Here is a 24,349-nt window from a genome sequence, read left to right as displayed (position 1 = left end):
AGCGGTTACGGTGCTCGGCTGCTGACCCGAAGGTCGCGGGTTCCATCCCGGCCGCGGCGGTCGCATTTCGATGGATGCAAAATGCTAGATGCCCGTGTTCTGTGCGATCTCAGTGCACGTAAAGAATACCAGACGGTCAAAATTAAAGCCCGAACAATTATTATTAAGTTTCCTTTAGTGTCAATGTGTGTGGTCGCGTTTACTGTGTCGGTTGAGACTTTGTATCACCTGTGGCATATACTCGCATAACATAAACTTTGGTATGCGGGTATGTGCCACACGTGACTGAGAGAAAGGGTTTCATGACGTACGTGATAGGTATTTTGCGTTATTCATGCCATGACCATTGAATCGCGTTCACCATACACTGATTCCCTGCTATGCCAATTTTGGTATATTAGAAGTTAAGGAGGCGACCAGGAGAGCGCCCAGACGTAAGCGGCTAGCTAGCTAGCTAGCTAGCTAGCTAGCTAGATAGATAGATAGATAGATAGATAGATAGATAGATAGATAGATAGATAGATAGATAGATAGATAGATAGATAGATAGATAGATAGATAGATAGATAGATAGATAGATAGATAGATAGATAGAAACGCCCAAAGTGCCTGAGGTTCGCTAAGAAATGCTTCGCATTTAAAAGTGGGAAGTAGATACGGCATTGATGTTGTTCTTGCGGCTGCCAATAAGCTAGGTGAGATTTGTGTCGCTGCGCAGAGAAAGAATGAGCGAGTAATACATAAGAAGTTGACTGACATTTGTTTCGTAAAACGCACCAACAAATTCACTGATTGTCGTACAGGTGCGGTGCATAAGGTTCATTTGAGCTGCGGCCGCTTCTACGTAATATAGACAGGCCGCTGTCTAAACCAGAGACCATTGGAACAAAGAGATCGCTAAACGTAGGCTCACCTTATAATCTAACATTACATTGTCGAGAGTGTAAGTGCACAAACAAATTCGATTAATGTACAGCTTTGTATCGGCACAGGAATGAAGAAGCGCGCGCAATGATTGAGGCTGGGCACATCGATAACAGAGGTAGCGCATGCGTGAGTCAACCACCGATTAACTCGCATAATGAAGAAATCAAATGCCTTAAGGGCACAGGGTAAGGCAAAATTGAAAGAAAAATTCACTTTTTTTCTGTGCAATTTAGGAAATGTGTACGTTTGTGCATATTTCCCACATTTGTGATTTTCTTAAAATTATTTTTTGTGGCTGAAAGGCAGTTTTTCCGGAAGCAAGTGGCGAGTAAACACACATCCCAGGACAAGCCCCTGGTATGCGCTCCGTGCTTACGGTCCATTTTTCTAAAAAAAAACTTTGTGTGCAAAAGCCAAAATGCTTGCCTGTAGTCAGCTGTGTATAAGGAATTGTCAGGTAACTTCTAAGGCAGTCCGAAGACGCTGCTCACCTTTTCATTCGCACTGGTTCTTTGGAGCGCGTCTATTCGAACACTTTCAGCTTCTAGCTTCATTACACATTGTGTCTGTCGTGCCTGTCGATAGGTTGAGATGCTGAGGGTAAAGAAGGTCTTCAGCAAATGTAAATTTCGTGGCAACCAACACAGGTCTTTTGTAACTGCGAATAAATGCCGGCGGCGTACTGAGGTGTTCATCGCTGAACCAGCAAGATCTTCATCGTTGAACCTCTCAGCCCTTTCCGCGTCCTTCGAGGCGAATCGCGTGCTAGGTGACAACGGATAGGATCTAATGGATATGAATATTGTTTGTGACGCAATTAGACCGAATTGCGCGTGAAAACTGCGCGCTGAAGGTGTTGAGCTAATGGGAATTGCATCGCAGAGTCTTTGCTGTCTTTGTTCCGGCTGCAGAGTCTTAAGGGTCGCGACATTGGATGTTGTTATTTCGTCTAATGATGGCAGCATCGCAGAAGCCAAAATTCCGAAAGGATTAGGATTTAAGCTTGGCCAAAATACAGTCAATCTGCTGGAAATGTTGACCGCAATCGATGATACATTGCTGATAGAGGTGCATGACAGCTCAAAAAAGAAGCAAGGCGAGCAAGACGACAGGCTCGAAATGAAAAAATTGACTTTGGAAAGGTTTACCAAGCTCGTAGCTACCAAATAAAATAGTTGAACGGTGTTTGTGGCAAATCACGTTCGTTTTTCAACTGTTTTCTAACTTTATACTCGATTATCTCAAAACCACGTTTTTTATGACATAGGTACAATTATTTCCTGTGCATACCAAGATAACCAGTTGATTATTTTTATCTTGCATTCTTAAAAATGCGTACAACTGCTGAAGCAGAATTGAAATGGTACGCTTTACAGTTTTTGTGTGATAAATTTTCAAAGATGCAAATAACTCAAAACTTAGGTCTTAGTGGTAAAAAATTCGCCAAACTTCTAATATTAGTCAGGTTTCAATAAATCTGCTTCAGGTAAAAGAACGGAAAATTTGGAAAAAAATGATGTATGAGTTATGTGGATACCCCTTTTAGTCACTGAGAAAATGATACCTCAATATGGCCAAAAATTCATAGGACGTGTAGGGCTCACCCTGTGCCCTTAATTGTTATCTTTTACCTAGACCCCCACGTCGTGCCGGATTGATAGGTTCGTCTATTACCTGCCCATGCGCAGATAAGTTTTTGCGCCTCCTTTCTTTTGCGCTGCTGTGCGCCTCGTCAGTTAGTCGGCGTTTGTGGTGTGCTAGACTTCTTCCTTGTGTCCGTGTCTGCCCGCCCTGTCTTTTAGAAGGCAACAAGGATCACCATCAGAACACGGACCTCTACCTGAAAGGATCAGGAATACCACGGCCATGGCCACCACATTAGCTACGCTGACAGCCCATCTATGCCGTTGCAATAACCGAGGGAGCCACTAACCTTTCGTGGATCATCATCTGAGGACACGGAAAGTTGCTTGTCGTGAGCCCCTAGCCGGAAAACTAAACGCAGTAACCACTAATAATAACAGTGATAGTTTGCCTTCCTCGAAATAAAACAGTATATATGACTAAGCCTGCCAAAGCCTTTGGCGGTGTGAGCGACAGAGCCTGGCACGTGTGGTTGCTGTTTGTAGCAATGCTGAAGGTTATACGGTGCCGACGTCGACCGTGCAACAAAATCTTCAGAAGACGTCGCCAGCTCAACGGAGCCCGGTTGACAAAACATGACGCCGAGAGAAGACTTGACGCAACGTAACAGCTGCGCAACAAGCCGATTCATCTATGATGCGACGCCTTGATCTAAGTCTAAAACGAGACGCCGTAACACGAGACCATGTACTACTGACTTCGACGTGCTAATCGGCCAAAACGTCTTCGCTTCCCACAGCCTGGGAAGGCCCTGAAATCCGGACCGCTGAAGGCTATCTAATAACGCCGGCTGGAGACTGTCCAGACAGAATCACCGCCGATAACAGGACTTAGCCAGCAAGCTTCGTAATTCTACAGCATTGCTCTAGGATCTCATACTTGGCATGGACATCTCGAACCATGACGGCGCCGTCATCGACGTAAGAACGAACTCAATAACACTATTAACGGACAAAGAGACACCGCCGGATACAAACCGAAGTGACCGTACCTTGAACGAGCTCGAAGCTCATGCCACCATTCCGCCTCACTCCAGCATTCTTATTTTCCTCAGCACCGAAAAATCTGTTATCATAGAAGGCGTCATCGAGAGTGATCAGCGTTTACTTCTAGACGCGAAATATGTGTCGCAAGAGGCATTGCTTGAGCGCAGTAAGTAAAATAATGTGTGCTGCTAGCTGACTGTAGTAAATGATAGGGACACCTTAGGAGGATCACGACTATAGCAGACATCGATGAGCACGTGGTCGTCGGCGTTGCATTTTCTTTGTCGGATTTGGACGAAGCTATAACGAAATGAACACAATACCTGAGCCATCTTTCGATGCCAACTTCAGCCATTCCACTTGCATAAAGAAAAAGCTGCGAAGCGCTCTGCAGCAATACAAGGACAGTTTGTCGTCGTGATCAAAGGTTCGAGAAACACTACTTGCAAAGCACCGCATCATAATGGAAGAAAATGTTGGTCCAGACCCGGTGCGAGTTTCGATGCGAGAACGGGAAGCTACAAAGCAAGAATTCAACAAGATGTTACGCGGCGACGTCATAAAAGCGCCTCTAAGTCCGTGGGCATCACCAGTTGTTTATGTGAAAAAGTAGGACAGAATGCTACAGTTCTGTATCGTTTATTGTCTCCCACGTATAGACGATGCTTTGGGTAGACTGCAACGATCGTTCTGGTAGGTCTAATACCTCTAGAGTTCCTAGTGGGAAATTGAAGTCCACAGGAGAGACCCAGAGAAGACATCCTTTATAACACTAGACCTGCTGTTTTTGTTCAAGGTTATGCACTGTGAATTTCGCTCGGGTCATGAGACTTTCGAACACGGGATCAAAACATTGCTTGTTGGCTTGAAGTGGCAGACTTGCCTTCTCTACTTGAATTGACGTCGTCGTATTCGCATCAAGCTTTTACTAACATCTCAGACGCCTTGTAACAATGCATAAAGCAATCACGTCATTTGGGCTCATACTAAAACCCTAAAAGTGTCAATTGTCACACGAAGAGCTTATGGTCATAGGACAATACGTTATTAGCAAGACCGGTGTCCACCTCGACTCGCATAAGACAGCCAGCATCGAGCTCTCCCTCCACTCAGTGACAAGAAGGCAGTGCTTAGAATAACAAAGCGGAGCTGGTTGGTTGATATTCAAGTTATTCATGTAGTTTGCGTTTCTTGACTTCTCTGTTGTGTCAGTGTTTGCACGCCCAAGGTTTTACCAAAAAGGCAGTGCACCCATTTCTCATTTTTTGTGCCTATTACGGCAGTGCTATCAAGAGCTTCTCCGGCTTCGCCGATCCACTTACAGATCTGACAGACGTGTTCAACTGAGAAACGCCACAGGACGAAGCATTTCAAGAACTAAAGTGGCGCTTGTAGACGCCACCTATTCCGGCACATCCTGCAAAGACGCCTATGTAGATACACACAGTGAAGCAGGCTGCGTAGGTCTTGGCCCCGTATTAGTACAACCAATGGGCGGTGAAGAAAGTGCGATTGCTTATGCCAGCCAGTCGCTGTTAAAGGCCGCAGGAAATTATTCAACGACAAAAAAGGAGTGGAGTGTCATCTTTGGGCTACATAAAAATTTCCTTCCTTCCTGCACAGCAGGCCCTTCAAGGTCGTCAGAGACGATCGCGCATTGCGTTGGCTAGCAAACCCGAAGGACCCGTTAGGTCGCGTAGCGTGATGGAGCCTCAGATTTGCAGATTGCAAATGCGGACGAAAGAACTCGGATGCCGACTGCTTGACCCGCGCCTGACGCCACATGACAATCTCGAGAGAGAAAGCTTCTTGGGGCCCACAAATTCCGCTGACATTGCCGAAACACGGCGATGTAATGTCGAACTAAAAACCCTGGCAGATTACGTGGAAGGCAAGGAAACCGTTGTCCCTAAGGTATTCAGTGGAGGATTAGCGTCATTTTTCTTGCAAAATCACGACCTCCTAAAAAGAACTCTGACTGCCCGAGCCCACTACCTCCTTGCTGAACCTTTGGTACTGCGACCAGAAGTTTTGCATGCCGTACACGACGACCCGACGGCTGCACACCTTGTATTTTCGCGCACGCTCGCGAGGATGCAAGAAAAGTGCTGCTGGTCGACCCATATCACCGACGTTGCTTGTTACTTCAGGACATGCCGTGACTGTCAGGGGCGCAAGACAGCGCCAATAAAGCCAGCGGGATTTCTTCAGCCAGTTGACCCACCTCGTAGACCTTTCCAGCAGATCGGGATGAACTTCTTGAGGTCATTTCCGGCGTCATCGTCTGGAAACAAGTGGACCGCCGTAGCTAGCGACTACCTCAACCACTACGCCGGAACCCATGCCTTTCCTAAAGGTTGTACGGCCGAGCTAAAGAGGTTCTTCGCCGAGAACATCCTACTGCGTCACGGTGCATCAGAGGTCCTTACCAAATATAGGAGCACGGCTTTTAGGGCAGACCTCACGAAAGCAATTTTGTAATACGGCCAGACAAGTCGCCGAAGGACCGTCTACCACTCGCACGCGAATGGCTTCACCAGGCGTTTGAATAAAACCATCGGAGACATGCTGGCAATGTACGTCGACGTCGAGCACAAGAATTGAGTCGCTATCCTTTCGTACTCAACCGTCGCTTACAACAAAAGGAGTGCAAGAGGCAACGCACATGACTCCATTCTAGCTGGTTTTCGGAAGGAGTCGAGGAACGGCACTAGAAGCCATGCTGTCAAATGTCACCGAAGAAAACAATACCGACTTTGCCGCTAATCTGGAGCAAGCCGAAGAAGCATGCCTGCGTATCAAGGACCAGCAGAGGACCGACAGCCGTCATGATGACGCCACATGGAATACGGACCTGATGGCCATGTGTGGGTCTGGACGTGCATGCACCGACGCGGACTTAGCAAGAAGCTTTCCGACGATATTTCGGGCCAAACAGGGTACTCCGTCATGCCGGCGCACTGGAGTACGAGGTTATCTCCGACAGCATTATGAACTCAGCGGGGCGGCGCAGCACGCGAAATCGTCCATGTAGTACTCGGTGCAAGCCACGCCGCAATGTTTGGGAATCTTCGCGAGTGTTCCAGATTGTTGTGTTAGGATCACGCGCAGGACACAGGTGGTCAAATGTGAAAGCTTACGTGAGCGAAAAGCCGTAACAGTGAAAGTTTCGATCACAAATGTATAAATGCCGACGCGTTCCTGCAGTGATCACATTATCGACGGCTGACGACTGTGATTGCCGCTTTCTGTATACAGCGCGCTTTGCTTGTACTTTGAGTCAGTTTTCTGGGCACAAGTCAGCCCAATAATAATTGTTGAGGTTTAACGTCCTAAAACCACGACATGATTATGACAGACGCCGTAGTGAGGGCTCCGGAAATTTCGACCACCTGGGGTTTTTTAACGCGCACGGAAATCTAAGTACATGGGCCTCAAGAATTTTCGCCTCCGTCGAAAATGCGGTCGCCGCGGCCGGGATTCGATCCCGCGACCTGCAGGTCAGTAGTCGAGCACCATGACCACTAGACCCAGTGGCGGGTACAAGTCAGCCCAGTAAAGAGGTTCATCTCCACCAGTTGACTGCCGCCTTCTTCACCGTCAATACCACGTGACAATATTTTCAGAGTTGTAATTGAAAGCCGCAGCTAGATGGTTTCTTAGTCGGGCTTAATGGCAGTCCTCACAAAGAGTAAGCACGAGTGGCGCCTTTAGAACAATGCGAAGACTGACTCCACAATATCACAGTATAAAATACAGAAAAAAATTTTCTCCGGCTTGGCCATAGCGGCAACTGCTCCTGCGGACGTCCATAAACAACGATCACCACGGTCATGCTCAAGCCTTATGCACAGGTTCACGCTGCATGGAAACCTGTGCAGGCTAATAAACGCTTGACCTAGCATGGTGCATGACGTGCAGGTTACCACATGGCCAGGTTGTCACTGACGTTTTGCAGCATGATTTAGCACTTGTTACTAGAGGCCTATTTGTACATCCACAGCTCTGGGTCACGTCACCTGGACAGAAACGAATGTATGACGCCATAACATAGGCGTACAATTAAAGTTAAAGGCCCTTTTATGCGTGGCGTTGCACGAGTATCGCTATTTTGGCAGAGTGGGTGGTTGGCCGGTTTCACGGGGGACTCAGCAGCCAACGCCGTTTTGCTGCAGTTCTTAATATTTTTCCATAATTACTACCAGAGCAACGGTACACATTAACGTGCTGATCATGACGTCAATCGTGATGTTTGATCACACAAGTCCGAGCTGTTGAAGTGCTAACAGATCCTCGCTGATCGCACGTGCCACGTGTCGGCACCTCTGGAGTCCTGGCGAGGTTAACAGAGGTATTTGTTTTTCAGTTGTACAGTGTCATTATGCCCGATTCTGCACCGGTGGACAACATTGACCGATACAGAAACGGCTTCTTTGTGGCAACAACAGTTGGATTTTGCCTGCCCCTGGTCTGGCGCGTGAAAGACGTCACTACAGAGATTGGATCAGGCCTCAAGGTATGTGCTTAGTTCAGGTGACCGAGCTTGGCTTACACTCATGATTGATTTAAATGACTTAACGTAACCAGCATAGCTTCACCATTTTATGAGCCTGTAAAACGTAGGAATGGATAAGATGGATATAATAATAAAACCAGATTTATTCGGCCACACAAATATTTGTACAGGCACTGCAATGCATTAAATTTACAATTAGGTCAAATGTTATATGTCTCCTGATTTGATCGCCCTCACATGCTGCGCAAGCGCAAAAGAGATTCAACTGTATATGGAATAAAGATTTTAATATTTGAAACGAAGTAACATATCGATCATGGCCCAACCTCAAATACATGGCACATATCGTTACGAAGTAAGGAATCATACTTTAGCATAACACTGCTTTAAAATGGTAAACGTAAATCGAAACAGGCAGCACTCATGCTGCAGGAGTATTTTTGCGAAATCATATTTTGCGCTGTCGTAATTGGTCTAACATAAATTCGTCATGCTTATGTCACTCAGTGCTGAGAGCTTGAGCTTCGGCACAGTTTGGGGCCAGTGAACGCTGGTTATGTTGCCTTGTCCTCATGTTCCTCTCAGGGCGTCTGCGGAAGTAGGCGTTTGGTGAGCGGCATCACCAAGCCTACGGCGGGGGAGAGGTTCGACCCCCTCCCTCGCCTAGCCGTGCGTGGCTTTGTCGTATCCGGGGGTTGAGCTGACGCCGAGTGATTGGATGTTTAAGGCCCCCCGCTAGAGGCACCCCACCCTTTTGGCCACGCCTTAACGTAGACGGCACCTCAAGGCTGACCCACCCAGGCGAATTTTGGCGGTTTTCTTTTCCTATCTCCCTCTCTTACCTTTTTCTTTCCTATCTTCTTTCCTTGCTGTCCTGTCTCCTATTTTCTCAGTTACTTCCCAGTTTTCGTAGGCGGCTCGGGTTAATCGTGTATATGTCTCCTCTCTTGGAAATGGTATATTAGGTTATAGCAGCATTGTACGGCTGGCATGGGCACCCTTACATGTTAAGTACTGCCGAATCCCTTAGTTTGACTCTGGTGGGTGGCCGCGCCGAAACACACAGTACTATATTGGAAACAGATCTATTCTCCCGTCTCTTTGATCGTTACCCTCCCAAGAGGGTGCGCACCAACTAAATACATAATTATTTGACCCGACCAACAGAAACGTTCGCTAAATTTTATGTACACCACAGAGAAAATCCTGAAAAACTCGCAAGAACTATTTCCCCTTTAATAGTGGCAAAATCGTTGACCGAGACCTTAGGGCCGGGCTACAAGGTAACGAAAATAGTAAGCGGTGACCTTCTTCTCGAGGTCCCAGCGAAACAGCAGTGCCAGAAACTCAGCAGTCTATTATCCCTAGGAAACGTACCCATATCAGTGTCACCCAAAGATTCATGACCAGCTCACACGGAGTCGTTTCAGAAGTAGACCTCATTGACTTGTCTGAAGGTGAACTGCTAGATGGATGGAAGAACGAAAACGTAACATATGTAAGACAGATCATTATTGGAAGAGAAGGGAAGGAAATACCAACGAAACATCTTATTCTAACATTCGCAGCCAGTGTTCTTGCGCAAACCATCGAAACAGGCTCTTACATTTACTGTGAGATGACACATTCCTAATCCCAGTAGTTGCTTCTAATGCCAAAGATTCGGCCACAGATCACTGAGCTTCCGTGGTCATCAAACTTGTGCTAAATGTGGTGTATCAGGCCACCCATCCGACAACTGTGCCGGCACACCACACTGTATCAACTGTAACGGCAATCATCCTGCATACTAACGTTCATGTTCAAACTGGAAAAAAGAAAATTCGATCATCACATTGAAGTACAAAGAAAACATTGCTTTCCGCGAAGCCCGTAAAAAGTGCTCAACCTTTCACACCACACCCCGACACTCCTTCGGCCTGCGCATGGCCCCAAGCTCAGGCCGGCGCCTGCCCCCATGGCGGCAGTAGCCCAGCGTACTCCGCCAACTCTCGAACAGGCGCCGGTGACCGCAGGGTTGTCACGTCTGAAGGCCTCGTCGCCCTAGGTGAGGGCCGATACTCGAACAAACTGCCTGCATGTGCGGGCATCCAGTGCTTCCCAGGAGGCAATGGACACTACATCGGTACCGCTGGTGCCGAAAGACCGGCGCAGTTGTCTGGACCGCGCCAAGAAAACAAGGAGGTCAATAACAAAGCCGGACGACGGTTCTGCCTCCTGAAACAGAAAGTATTCTACATGAACACTCCACGCTTTCTTATTGTACGCACAGCCCCATTTTATGCTTAACATGCAGAGACAAATATTATAATGGAAAATCCGAGGCCTTCTTCGAAACCTCGATGATATCCAAGAACTCCTCCACGAATTCAATCCAAAAGCGCTGTGTGTAAAGAGACCCACTTAAAATCAAAACACAGAAACTTTGTACGCAATTACGCCCTTTTCTGAAAAGACCGGGATGATGCCTAGGCGTCATCTGGTGGGGTAGCCGGTAGAGCTCATCGAGGAGTGGTATGTACGCATTTACCTCTTAAAACGTGCTTTGAGGCAACGGCCGTTCGAGGCGTTCTTTTAAGTAAACTCATCAGAATTTGCTGTGTCTACATACCTCCACACTACCATCTTCAAAAACATGAATTTCATTTCTTAATATATCAACTACCAGAGCCGTATATGCTCCTTGGAGACTTCAATGCACACAGCAGTCTAAGGGTGAATCTCGCTGCCACTGGCGAGGTCTTCTAACTGAACAGTTCCTTTTCTCGTCCGGTGCTTGTCGGTTGATTCAGAAAGAGCGAACATTTTAGCCTGCCTAACAATACCTACTTATCCATAGATCTCAGCATTTCATCTCCATCGCTTCTACCCCTGCTCAAATGGAAAGTCATTATTAATCCTTACGGAAGCGACCAGTTTCCATTAGTTCTGAGTGCAGCGATAACGTATGAATGTCCTCCACAGGTTCCCAAATGGTAGATTGACAAAGCCGATTGGGAACTGTTCCAAAAAGCTACTCATTTAAGTTGGTCTGACATGTGTTACTTAAACATAGACGCAGCCGTAGACTACTTTAGAGCTCTTCTGATTGATGCTGCAATCAAGTATCTCCCATAAACAAGTGGACTGTCCGGACGTGTCTCGTGGTGGAACACTGATTGTCGAAATGCTCGGACGAAGCAAAACAAAGCGTGCAGGTTGCTTCGAGGCTCTCCGACAGCAGAAAATCGTACCAATTTAAGAATGTGAAGTCACAAGGGAGGAGAGCGCGCCGACAGGCTAGAAGGGAGATTTGGCAGTGGTTATTTTCGGGCATCAGCTCATATGCACATGAGGGTAAAGTCTGCAACAGAGTTAGTAGGGCAGCAGGACGACCAACACATTCACTTCTTCTAGGAAACAAACAAGGCGACAGCTTGTAAGACCAGGCGAACTTTCTAGGCGCCCACTTCGAACACGTGTCTTTAACTAATATTACATGCGAAGTAATGGAACACGTTATATACAGTTGTATTATGTCACATCGTGTACGTGTTAGCGCTAGCCATACGCAATCGGATATCTCTCTTTGCACCTGGCTAGACCAATGCGAACTTGCGAGGTACTCTTGTGCCACGCCTGGAGGTGTGCTTTACGAAGAGAACGGAGACGACGGACCATATGCAAATGCCCAGCTCAAACGTATAATGGACAATTCATTATAAACATAAACATTTCGTGCAGACAGCAAGTGAGACATAAACAAATAAGCCACATTTACAGAAAACATGAAACCTCTAAATATTAGGTACATAACAGCGCATCCAAAAACCATAGCTCACAGATTATCGTACATCATCCCACGGAATTGAGGCCATGTCCGATGTCCATTGCGCCGTGGTTTCTTAGTGGTGGTTTGTGCCTCCAATTATTGGCGACGACGGCTGTGACCGGCGGAGTTGGTCATGACGACGCGCCGCCTCGCACAAGGTTGCGGGCCACTTGATCTCTGCGGGCCTGTTAGCGCGCGCCCGATTCGAGCTTGAGCGTTTCTCTCCTCTAATTACCGCTCTTGGCCCTGCGGTCATCCGACAACCGGCCTGTGGTGCGGCTTTTCCTGGTTTTGCGCATTACACGCCAGACGCGCGGTGCCTTTATTGAAATATGTTTCCTTGAGTCCTGGAGTTGACGGATTGGGGACGGTCTTACCCGCAAAGCAGCGCCTGTCTGGCTGCTGCTTTGCGGGTAAGCATCTGGTGTCTTCCAGGAAAGCATTCCAGTCACTATATAACTCCTGGCTTATGCTTTTCGTAGTGTTAAACTGTACGCTCGTGAAGGTGACCGCCATCAGAGTTTAAATCGCAAGATCTTGCACCCAAACCACGTGTGAGACGGTGTGCCTACGTGACAGGTGTTTTGTGTGTGATTCAACCGTTCGCCAGCGAAGTGCGAACCACGACAGCAACCAGGGCGTACGTGCACGTTTCAAAACGATCGGGTAAGTAAAAACTGGGGCGACTACAGACGCGTACGGAACGCGCCGGCCCCACAGTTCGACAATCTGCTGTGGTGTGGAGGAACGACGGGTGGCTGCCAAGAGAAAAACGCAGCTTGTCGGGAAACCGAAACCAGAAGTCTCGGCGGAAGCCCGCTGCCGACTTCCTGTCGTCGGTTTCGAATAGCAGTGAAGGGCCGCGGCACCAGTGGTGAAAGACTCCGCTTCACCCCATTACGTATATCAGTCTTACTGTATGACATTCTGCCGCTAGTTGAAACAACACACACAAGAAAGACACGAACACGACAACATGGGCGGCACTTCCAACTGATTTATTTCGAGCATGAAACAGGGCGTACATAAACATGTGACACACACATGTGCAGAATAGCCAACAACACTGCCCAAAATATCCAGCTCTCAAACAACGTAATCTCTGACGACCGCAGCTGCATCGACGTATCACTGATACATTCACCACCTAACTTATTGATGTAAAAGGCTTCTAATAGTTCACTTGCTGTCTGATGCCTGCTCTTACCCAGAATCTTGACCTGATGAAATCGAGGTTTCCATCTGCAGGACTTACAGTGCGCAGCACAATGCGCAAGTTTCTTTTCTTTCTTTAGATTTCGGTCATGTTCCTTGGCTTGCATATTTCGAAAGCGGCCAGTCTGTCCTACACAATACCTGCTGCACGCCAATGGGCTTTGAAACACAACTCCTGTCTCACATTTGGTACAGGCGTGTTTAGCACCACAGCCTGCGGTTACCCCACCGGAGGTGCAGGGAAGAGCTGAGACAGCCGCACAGAGGCCGAGAAAGCCAGAGGAACATCATACCTGCCTGCCACCGTTTTTAGCTTGTGTGTTACCTTGTGCATATTAGGAATCACCGCAGGTCTTACGGGCCTCGTAGTCGTACTTGCCACCGTCGGTTTCTTCCTACCTTTAATCTTCTGGAATAGGGTTTCCACCACTGACGCTAATAACGAACCTGGGAAGCCTGCCATAATAAGGCACCTGACTTGTCTGTCAAAGGCCGCCTGCATCTTGTGAACGCATGATTTCTTCAGCGTGGAATCCAGGCAGAGCATAACAACACCCCGCTTTATCAACGTTGACGTGGCTGAACTGAACGGCACCAACCCCTTATTTGCACGAGGCGAGCACTGCCAGCAAACATGACCACTATGAAAGATTAAACACAAGTGCAAAAACTGTAATGAATTCACGAGCGATAATTCATGGGTGAAATGAAGTCCTTTTCCATGCAGTATAAAATGGTCTAAAACATCGTCGTAACGGTCCGGTAAACCAAATTGGTTAAAAACTAAAAGAAACCATCCACATATCTAAAAACCTTTAAAATATGGATACCGCGGTGTTGTTCAAATGCATCGGCAAGCTGGCGATCGTCACTAGCTAGGAAAATGTTACATAAGACCGGCGCTATACATAAGCCGATGCAAATGCCGCGTGTTTGCAGGTGCAACCCTTTGTCAAAAAGGATAAGAGTGATCTTTAGGTAAAGCTCTTTTAGGTAAAACATTTTTTTGTGTTCCCTCACCAACTGTACTGCCGAACTGCGACTTGCTCGTCAGCCATATCGTCGCGGCTTCTTGTCGGGCAAGGTACGTTCTTCCCGAGGTCACCTCGCTTTTTGGCCATGTGGCCCCTTCGATGCGTCATGCTACGCGCATCTATAAAACCATGGACCTGAGAGATTTGTTCTTTTGTCTTGTGTGAATGGCACCGGAAAAAAGTAAGACTGGTTCACACTTCGTTCAGACTGGTTCAGACTGGTTCAGTTCTGTGAATTTTGCATATGTGAACAGTGCGATTGCAGTCTGCTTTAAGGGAATGCTTCAATTAGTCGTGATTTCCGAGTGATATATGTACAAACGAAGAGAATCAGATGGTTTTATATTCGAATTTTTATTTTTTTCAGGAACTACAAGAAGTCATGGGTATTTCTTCGAGCGTGTTCTGGATCGGGCATTCTCTTTCTGCTTGGTTGACCTCTCTGATTGAAGCAGCTTTTGCGATAACAGTTACTACTGTTATCCCGGAAAGATACAACCCGCAACTGCCAACCTATGGTACAAAATTTGAAGACGAGAACCCCAAGGACGAAGACAACGGAGTTATCAAGGGGGACCCGCCAAAAAGAGATAAGCGCGGATATATTCGGGTCTACGCAAGAAACCCCCAGTACACACGTTATCTTGAAAACGCTGATGGATCTCTCGTGGCGGCGTCCTTTGCTGCCTTCGTGACATGTCACACGTTGCTGGCACTTCTGATAGCCTGTGCTTTCCCACTCGGTGAGTTAATGTGGTTTTGAGGCTTTCTGTACACCGACTATCACAAGCATATATCTGTGTCTGTATAAAAACGGATGTGTCGTGAAGCTTGATTTCACATTCAGCATTACAGGAGGACGAGGCAAAAGTACTAGAGAAACGACTTCAGAACCCTCATCCCCTTGACAAGATATGGCAGCAATGCAGGTCAGCAAAACACGCACAAAAATAATTGCAAGAGAAATAACGATGTGATAAATTTGGTGCAGCTGTAAGCACATCGAAAGGCGCTGACACGTGCACAATGACAAATGCGTAGTGCGTACTGTGAAATTTCTGTGCAGGCAACAACGCTGAACAAAAATATCGCACGTATATCAGAATGCCTTCTCGAAAGCATTCGAAATGAGTTTGCACCAAAAATAATAAAGAAACTACATAACAATTAATGCTAATTGATGAGATGGTTGAAACCCTGCAGTGTCTGGCCAATCTTACAATATTCGTTTAATAAGCGCGCAAATTATTATTTAGCGAATGTAGGCTGAACGCTCAATGGCGGGTCAGAACGTTACGAAATTTGATCCTATGTGTGTCACAGGTGCAAATATTGATATGCAATTACGGAAATACAGTAAACAAGAGGATCCTTTGCTTAACAAGTGAGCAACACGCAAGCGCAAGCCTATACTGGTATAGTTGATTACTCAATATGTTGCAATTCTTGAAAAAGAGCCGCGTAGACCCATATTAAGTCAATAAATAAATAGAAATAAATCAATAAAAAAGTAGTATATAATAGCTATATTTCTATTTTATTTCACATTGTAATAAAACATTGCAGCATTGTTTTGCAAAATTATAGCACCATGTTATATGTGGCTTTGGATCTGGTGAATAGTAAGTGAGAAAAACTGCAGGCTCACGTACGAAAACAATTTCAATGTTTAGACCCGAGAGCGGTGCCCGGTCAGAACGTTGACAATTGATGTAACTTTTTGTTACATTTATGCGCTTCCGCTTTATATACATTGTCATGGAGTGAGAATATCCAACCTGAGGAACGAGGTGTATTGAAAAAATATACAAACAGCCCTTCAGCTATGATGGCGGAACAGCAATAACAAAACGATCGCTGTTCCAATCGTTGTATTCATCGCATCGATGGAGCATGCCTTCTTGTTCATCGTGGCTTATAACATATAGCCCCCGCCGCTGGAAGCGTCGCCTCGGCGCTTGGGAAAGATGACGATCGTGGGCGGAGACGTGTACAATATCTGTAGAGGGTACAGACGATCATAGGCATGCGCAGGGTTCCCCATCAAGGGGGACGAAGATTCATCGCAGCGCCCCCCCTCCTAGGTCAATGTACGGGGTATATTTTGCCCCGTACATTGCGGTGCATTGACGTAGATATTTTGGCCCGTACATTGTCGGCGCATTTTGCCCCGACGTGTGGAACACGAGTGATGAATGTCGTTGACTACCTTTGAGAGAAATGAGGCACCACGGTCGGTCAGCAGTTGACGTGGAGCTCCATCGTGGATAATAACACCGTGAAGCAGGAAGTCCACGAAGTCAGTAGCATAGCTTGTCCACAGTGCTCGCGTGATAGCTATGGTGTCGCGTAGTCAGTAGCCACGACAACCCACGTATTTCCAGTCACAGACGTTGGGAAGGGTGCGATGAGATCGAGGCCGATGTGGTAGAACGTGTCTGTAGGGATGTCTATAGGTTGACGAAGTGGGCCGGGTGTTGACGAGGAAGAAAGGCTGTGCCGCTGGCAGGAATTACAAGATGCACCGTATCGGCGCACAAAACGGTAAAGGCCTGGCCAGAAGAAGAGACGCCGTACGCGATCATATGTGCGGGCCGCACCGAGATGTCCAGCGGTTGGGGCATCGTGAAGCTGCTCAAGAACAGTGGAACGGAGCGGCGCAGGAACTACCAGTAGAAGCTCTGGGCCTTCGGAGCTCGTGTTACACCGGTAGAGGATGCTATCACACAGAACGAACAGCTGTAGGGATGGGTCAGCGTGGTGAGAACGTAGATGGTGGACCACAGATGAGCATCACTGAGTTGTTCACTGCGTATGTCGGAGAAGTCAGATATGGTGAAGACACAGACGTCAGGATTATGCGCTGACAGGTCAGGAGGATCCACGCGATGGCTAGATAGATAGTCAGCATCCTGGTGCATTCGAACAGACATGTAGGGCACGTCAAAGCCATATTATAAGCATTTTATGAGCATTTTGTAAGGCTTTACGCTGGATCAGCTGTCACAGGGGACGTGCTTTAAGGACGTCGTCGGATCGGGCTCACATCTCCAGTGTTGGTCTTGTGAGTGACAACTGACGACTTACCTAAAGGGCGGTCGTCAAAGTCAAAGATGTCCCGGAGGATTCTAAGATATGCCGGATATCAGCTGTCTGTGCTGGAAGGAGGTCAGGCGCCATCGGCTGGTCTCGGTGAGGCGGAGCATGTAGCAGGGGACAAAGAAGCGTCTGCAATGAATACAGAAACAGAACCTGAAGAGACGTTGGCTAGTCATATCATCTGGGATAATTTAAGCTCACCAGCTGAAGTTCAGTGTCGGTAGAGGTGCTCGATTATTCGTAACCATCAAAGCTTTGTGAGGAACGCCAACATTCGGCATACAATCGCCGTCGGGAATAGGAGGACAAGACCTCAAGGTCACATGCGTAACGACCTGAGGCGTTAGGCGAACGTACTCGACAGAACACAAAGGTGGTTGAGGTGTGTTTGGAGCGTCGTAGTAATAAGGTAGGTCAAGCTGAAGTAAGCCCGTTTCACAGTTAATAAGGACAGAGTGGACGGATTGAAAGTCCTTGCTGGTGATTTCATGGGAGCATATCTCGAGCGCGGCTACTAGTACAGTTCTGGAGCGGTGAGCAACACTAGTACGTGCGGAGCACATCCCAAGCACGGGAAAGGTTCCACCGACGGCGACCTGGATGAGCGGCACCGTGGGCGGCGTTAAAACAGTCCTAAGGTGGCGACGAATTTATGGATTCATCACCGATATGTAGGCTCCTGTGTCCACAAGAGCAACAGGTTTTTCGTACACTTTAACTTCAATAAGGTTCCGTCGAGTCTGCAATGTGGTCAGAGGATTAGACACGCAAGTCGTCGATGCGGCATCGCCTCTGGGAGCTGCATCGTCTAGGTTTTATGAGACAGACATGCAGTCGGCGATGGAATTGGGGTGGGCCAGATGATTGACGACGATACAGCGGCGACGGGTGACCGCGCAGGGTTGGTGATTGAAGATACGGCGTGGAAGGAACGACATTACTGGTTGACTCAGGTGACTAGCAGTGTGGTTGGAATAGACCATCATTTGTCTCTGGGTGACGGTTGCATCTATGGGATGTCCGACGCCAAAACCACCTGCCGTTGCAGTATCGGGCCACGTGATCGATACGACGGCAGTTAAAACAAATGGGACGGTCATCAACAGGCGTTCATTCGGCGGAATTGTGAGGGCGCACCAGGCGCCTCCTGCCATGGGCGTACGAAAGTGGCGAACGACGGTCAATTGGTCGGGAGGGAGCTGCGGCGCACTCAGAATCGAGTTCAATATTAGAAAGCTCCTGATGAACGATGGTATGTACTAATGGTATCATTTGAGAGCTCGAGTCACAAGTACGAAAGCACGCGGAAGCAGGAGACATAGCATCGAGTTCACGTCGGATAATCTTGGTTACGTGCTCTGCAGTTAGTGGCGCCGATGGTGCAAGTACATCTTCCCACGACCATGTTGCTGCTGTGTTAGGGCGTCGAGGGAACTGATGGCAATACGACGGCTTTTGGCGGCCTCAAAACGCTGGCACTCACGTCTGATGGCATCTACTGTGTCAAAGCCCTTGTAGATTAGGAGATTGAATGCATCATCTTGTATGGCTTTTAGGATATGCGCCACTTTCTCGGACTTCTCCATGCCCTCGTCTGCTGTGCGGCAAAGGGCGAGCACATCTTGTATATGGAAGAGGTACGAGTACATCGGCGCCTGAGCAAGAGACGGGAGCTTCCTCTTGGCCGCTATCTTCCTACCAATTGATTTTATGAACCCGGCACGCATCTTTTCCTAACACGCGTCCCAGCTGCATATTTTTGCTTCATGATTCTCAAACCACACTTTTGCTGCTCCTTTCAAGTAAAATAGTATGTTCGCCAACATAAGCCTGTCATCCTAGCGATAATACTTGTACATTCGTTCATCGGCAGCCAGTCTTCAATGTCGGCATTGCCAGTCCTGCAGAACACGCCATGCTGTTTCAGCTGAGGAAGGACAACTGTTGGCTTTGCGTTGCCGCTGCGGGAGCCCACGTGATACAACTGGCAGCCAATTGCTTCCATCGGCGTGGTAAGCAGCGATATAAAGCACCACTGTGAAGCTTGAATTGTCTAAGTTGTCGACGGAGTCGGCCGTTAGGAGGACGAGAAGAGCCGCTGAGGATTTCAACAACAGTGTGGCAGTATGGGTCGACTCGTTGGTGCGAAACGAGGACGGATGGAGTGCCGGATGATAGCCAACTTAGCGCTGCGACTGGAAAGGTGATGTTGTTTTGGAGCGGCGATGGTGGATTATCTTCGCTAGGCAGAGGAGAGCGTGATAGGGCATCAGCGTCTTGGTGCTTCTTTCCAGATCTGCAGGTTACATCGAAATCGTACTCCTGCAAGCACAGCACACAGCGACCAAGGCGACTCCATAAGTTTTTCAGTGACAAAAGCCATCACAGTGCGTTATGGCTGGTAACAACTGTAAAGTGGCGGCCGTGGAGATACGGGCGAAATTTTAGGGGTGAAGCTCCTCCTAGTCTAACTGTTGTGTCGGCTGGCGCTCCATTGATAAGAGCACTCTGCGAAGTGCGCATGCGCCGCTACGTGTTAAAAAGCGGAGTGCCGCTTGCTATCGGCGCTCTTTCTTGCCGTAGCCACGAACCCACAAGCATGGGTCAATAAACGTCGTTCACCCCGGAACTTGTCTGGTCTTTTCGGCACGTCTGTTGCAAACGTAACACTTGGCGACGAAGATGGGATTTTGAAGAGTTGCACAGCGTCAAGGAAGGCAAGTGTTCTCGGCATTCAGCCTCTGTTCAGTATCGACGATTGAAGAGTGCTGCATTTTATTCGCTGACTGATATCATGAACGAAGAAGCCAGTGCAGGTTCGACGCAGTTTGCTGCTCAACTGGGCCAGATGGAACCATTCGACGTTTCCACGAATGACTGGGCGTCGTACGAAGAGCGGCTAACGTCGTTTCTAATCGTCAACCGTGTTCCCGAAGGTGACAGAGTACATGCATTTCTGAGCATCATCGGTCCCAGAACCTACAGTCTTCTGAAATCGCTGGTCGCCCCGGAGCTGCCTTCAACGAAGAGCTTCGAGGTACTGAAGAAGACCCTGGGGGACCATCTGTCGCCGAAACCTTCGGTCATAGGCGAGCGAGCGAAGTTCCACAGGAGACAGCAAGTCGAAGGCGAGTCCATTTCTGATTACGTTGCCGAGCTACGGAAGCTAGCACGAACCTGTGATTTTGGAAGCTCGTTAGACGAATCCCTCCGGGATCGCTTCGTATGCGGTTTGTTAAGAGAGGATATGCAGCGAGTGTTGTTCACTGAGGACAGCAAACTCACGTTTCAGAGAGCAGTAGAGCGCGCTCTGGCTATGGAGGCGGCAACTAAAAGCACGGCTGAAGCCCGCACGGGTGTGCCTGCAGCCAACGCCATACATAAAGTAGAGGCGGCTTCGAGTGTCCAGTCGCAGGCATGTTTTCGCTGCGGGTCGCCGAAACATTTCGGCAAAGCGTGTCCCCACTTAAACGACAAATGCTATAAGTGCAACAAAAGGGGGCACCTTCAACGAGTCTGCCGTAGCGCCTCCGGCACGGCGCGGGGGAAACGCCCCATCAAGAGCCCTGTTAAAACATTAGCGGTGGTATCCCACTCAGAAGTGGTAGCCGTAAAGGGTGTATCTGCTCCCAGTATTGAGCCTATCATGGTACCGATGAAAGTAAATGATGTGGCAGTTTCTATGGAGCTAGACACAGGTGCCGCCGTCACAGTCATGCCTTTCAAACAATACCGCCAATTTTTTTCATCAACCAGACTCGAGCCTACAGAAGTCAAGTTGCGCACCTACACAGGAGCCCTGGTGATACCAAAAGGCGTCCTACAGGTCAAGGTGCAGCACGGCGGCAACGAGGCGCGCCTGCCTTTATACGTCGTCGACCAGGAGGGACCGGCATTGCTAGGTCGGGAATGGCTTCAGGCAATCAGGCTGGAGTGGAGCAAAATCTGGAACGTCCACCATCTGCCAAGGTCAGAGCTGCACATTTCTTGTCGTTTAGAAGAAAGGCTACACGCTTTGATCAGAAAGTACGACTCTCTTTTTAAAGATGAGCTAGGCATGATTACCGAAGAAAAGGCCGAGCTGCATTTCAAGCCCAATCAGGCACCGAAGTTTCTCAAAGCAAGAAACGTGCCGTTCGCGCTGCAAAAGGCGGTCGAGGCTGAGCTTTCCAAGATGGAAAAAATGGGCATCATAACAGCCGTTGCCACATCAGATTACGCTACGCCAGTGGTACCTGTTATCAAGAAAGACGGTGGCATACGCCTCTGTGGCGATTATAAGGTGACAGTGAATCCGTGCCTTGACGTCACCCGTTATCCGCTACCGAAGGTCGATGACTTGTTCGCGGCTCTGTCCGGAGGCACACATTTTTCAAAGATCGACCTGAACCGCGCTTACCAGCAAGTGGTGATGTCCGATGCCTCAAAGCAATTCCTAACCTTGAATACGCACAAGGGATTGTTCGTTGTCAACAGATTACCTTTTGGAATCTCTTCCGCGCCGGGAATTTTCCAAAAGATAATGGACACTATGTTGAAGGGCCTCAAGGGTGTTTGCTGCTACCTAGATGATATTCTGGTAACGGGGAAAACAACAGAGGACCACTTAGCCAATCTCGAAGCGCTGCTAGAGCGTCTTCAAAACCGAGGCGTCAGAGTAAAGAAAGAGAAGTGCTCGTTTTTCCGCAGCGAACTTCACTACCTTGGCCACAAAATCAGCGCTGAAGGCATATCCCTGTTGTCTGATAAAGTTGACGCACTTCTCCAGGCACCAGAGCCGAAGTCTAAGAAGCAGCTTCAATCTTTGTTGGGCGTTATCAACTATTACAGCAAGTTCGTGCCCCAGTTAGCTACGATAGCTAAACCATTTTACAGGCTTCTGCAGAAAAAGGTAGCGTGGCACTGGGATGAGCATGCTCGAAAAGCGTTCAACCAAGTGAAAACTATGCTGGCGCAACCGCCTACGCTCGCCCACTATGAGCCTGAAAGACAACTTAGGCTGGCATGCGACGCGTCACAGTATGGTGTAGGAGCCGTCCTATTTCATGTCTACGACGATGGCAGGGCACGACCCATTGCTTACGCTTCAAGAACGCTATCCGAAGCGGAAAAGAAATACAGTCAACTGGAGAAGGAAGCGTTAGCCATCATTTTTGGTGTAAAGAAGTTCCACTTCTATCTTTATGGGCGCTCATTCACCTTGGTCACAGACCATAAGCCTCTTCAAACAATATTGGGCCCGACAACTGGAATTCCCACCATCGCGGCTGCTCGGTTGCAACGCTGGGCCGTGACGTTGGCAGCGTACTCGTACAATCTTATGTTCAAGAAATCAAGCGATAACGCGGAAGCCGATTTCTGCTCGCGTCTGCCGCTGCCAGATCGTGAAGCGGAAACCAAAGAAACAGAAGAAGCGTTTTATTCGTTGCGCTTGGACTCGTTGCCTGTTTCTAGTCGAGATGTCGCGGTTGCCACGAGTAAAGACCGAATTCTTTGTCAAGTGAAGGAATTCACAAATGTTGGATGGCCCACGTCGATCACGGATGAGCACTTGAAGCCTTTTTTTCGCAGGTGCAACGAGCTGACGGTGCATCAGGGATGTGTCATGCTGGGCACAAGAGTAGTCGTCCCTGCAAAGCTGCAAGGGTTCGTTCTCGACGAACTCCATGACGGCCATCCCGGCATCGTGCGCAGCAAAGAACTAGCGCGCAGCTACGTGTGGTGGCCAACGCTGGAGGCGGACCTCGAACGTCGCATCAAAAGCTGCGCTAGTTGTCAAGAGCAACGTAACGCGCCAATCAGCGCACCTCTGCACCCGTGGTCATGGCCGACTTCACCGTGGCAGCGTGTTCACGTAGACTTTGCAGGACCCTTTCAGAATACCATGCTTTTAGTAGTGGTCGACGCACATTCCAAATGGCCAGAGGTTTTCGAAATGCGCTCGACAACTGCAGAAAGCACGATTCGTTGTTTGACCGAGCTCTTCGCACGTTTTGGTTTCCCTGAAACAATTGTTTCCGATAATGGACCTCAATTTGTTTCGCAGGAGTTCAAGCACTTCGTGCAGGCAATGGGGGCACGGCACGTCCTCACGGCTCCCTACCACCCCAGCTCCAATGGGCTGGCAGAGCGTTTCATTCAGACCTTAAAGAACGCCCTCCGCAAAGACGGCACAGGAGAGACACTGCAGGTAAAGCTGCATAAATTTTTGCTGTCGTATCGCAACACGCCGCATGCGACGACGCGTGAATCACCAGCCACACTGCTCCTGGGACGACGCTTACGCAGTCGGCTAGATGCCGTAAAGCCCTCCGTGGGGGAAAGAGTAGCCCACAGACAGTGCACTCAGGCACTAAGTCGTCCGTGTCACGAACGTCATTTCTTGGTAGGCGACAACGTGTTAGCACGTAATTATTGTGGAAAAACAAAGTGGACTCCCGCTGTGATTGTTGCTCAAACAGGTCCTGTCTCTTTCAAAGTGCGTGCAACCACACAGAGGGGCACCTTCACCTGGCGTCGCCACCAGGATCAACTGCTGCACAGACCTGCAGAGGACGTTAACCCTACGCATGGAACAGCTGGCGAAGCTACGACCAGCGAGTTCCTGGTTTTTCCTGAGACTGGCGACGCACCAGTTCCTCCGACTCCACAACCGTCCAGGGGGACTCCGGTTACGCCACAGGCAACACCAGCACCCGCTGATGCAAGACGCTACCCCATGCGAAATCGTCGCCCACCAGATAGATTCCAAGCTGGACTCTGAATGACTTGGTGTGCGTTATTAAAAAGAAGGGGAGGTGGTGTTGTGTCGGCTGGCGCTCCATTGATAAGAGCACTCTGCGAAGTGCGCATGCGCCGCTACGTGTTAAAAAGCGGAGTGCCGCTTGCTATCGGCGCTCTTTCTTGCCGTAGCCACGAACCCACAAGCATGGGTCAATAAACGTCGTTCACCCGGAACTTGTCTGGTCTTTTCGGCACGTCTGTTGCAAACGTAACACTAACCTTGTCACGCGTCCGGCGTAAGGCGTAACCGGCCCATCACCGATCCTTCGCAAACTGCCCACTACTTCGTCTTTGCAAATATCCCACTACGATTCATCACCGATCCATTACTTCA

The 24,349-nt window shown here is 48.6% G+C and overlaps 1 protein-coding gene across 1 annotated transcript; it reads left to right on the top strand.

The window, feature by feature from the left end:
- The first annotated feature begins 19,861 nt into the window (after positions 1 to 19,861).
- Positions 19,862 to 23,995, top strand: LOC125758658 (uncharacterized protein K02A2.6-like). Its single transcript, XM_049416091.1, has one exon. The coding sequence runs from the start codon at positions 20,027 to 20,029 to the stop codon at positions 23,993 to 23,995; it is 3,969 nt and encodes a 1,322-aa protein (XP_049272048.1). The 5' UTR covers positions 19,862 to 20,026.
- The last annotated feature ends 354 nt before the right edge of the window (positions 23,996 to 24,349 follow it).

This window comes from Rhipicephalus sanguineus, chromosome 5, assembly GCF_013339695.2.
Source record: "Rhipicephalus sanguineus isolate Rsan-2018 chromosome 5, BIME_Rsan_1.4, whole genome shotgun sequence".
Taxonomy (NCBI): Eukaryota; Metazoa; Arthropoda; class Arachnida; order Ixodida; family Ixodidae; genus Rhipicephalus; species Rhipicephalus sanguineus.
The sequence above is the reverse complement of the archived record's forward strand: the minus strand, read 5'-3'. Positions and strand labels throughout refer to the sequence as shown.

What these genes read in the sequence shown, in the direction of transcription:
- LOC125758658 (XM_049416091.1), top strand. Translation starts at nt 20,027, where the DNA reads ATGAACGAAGAAGCCAGTGCAGGTTCGACGCAGTTTGCTGCTCAACTG.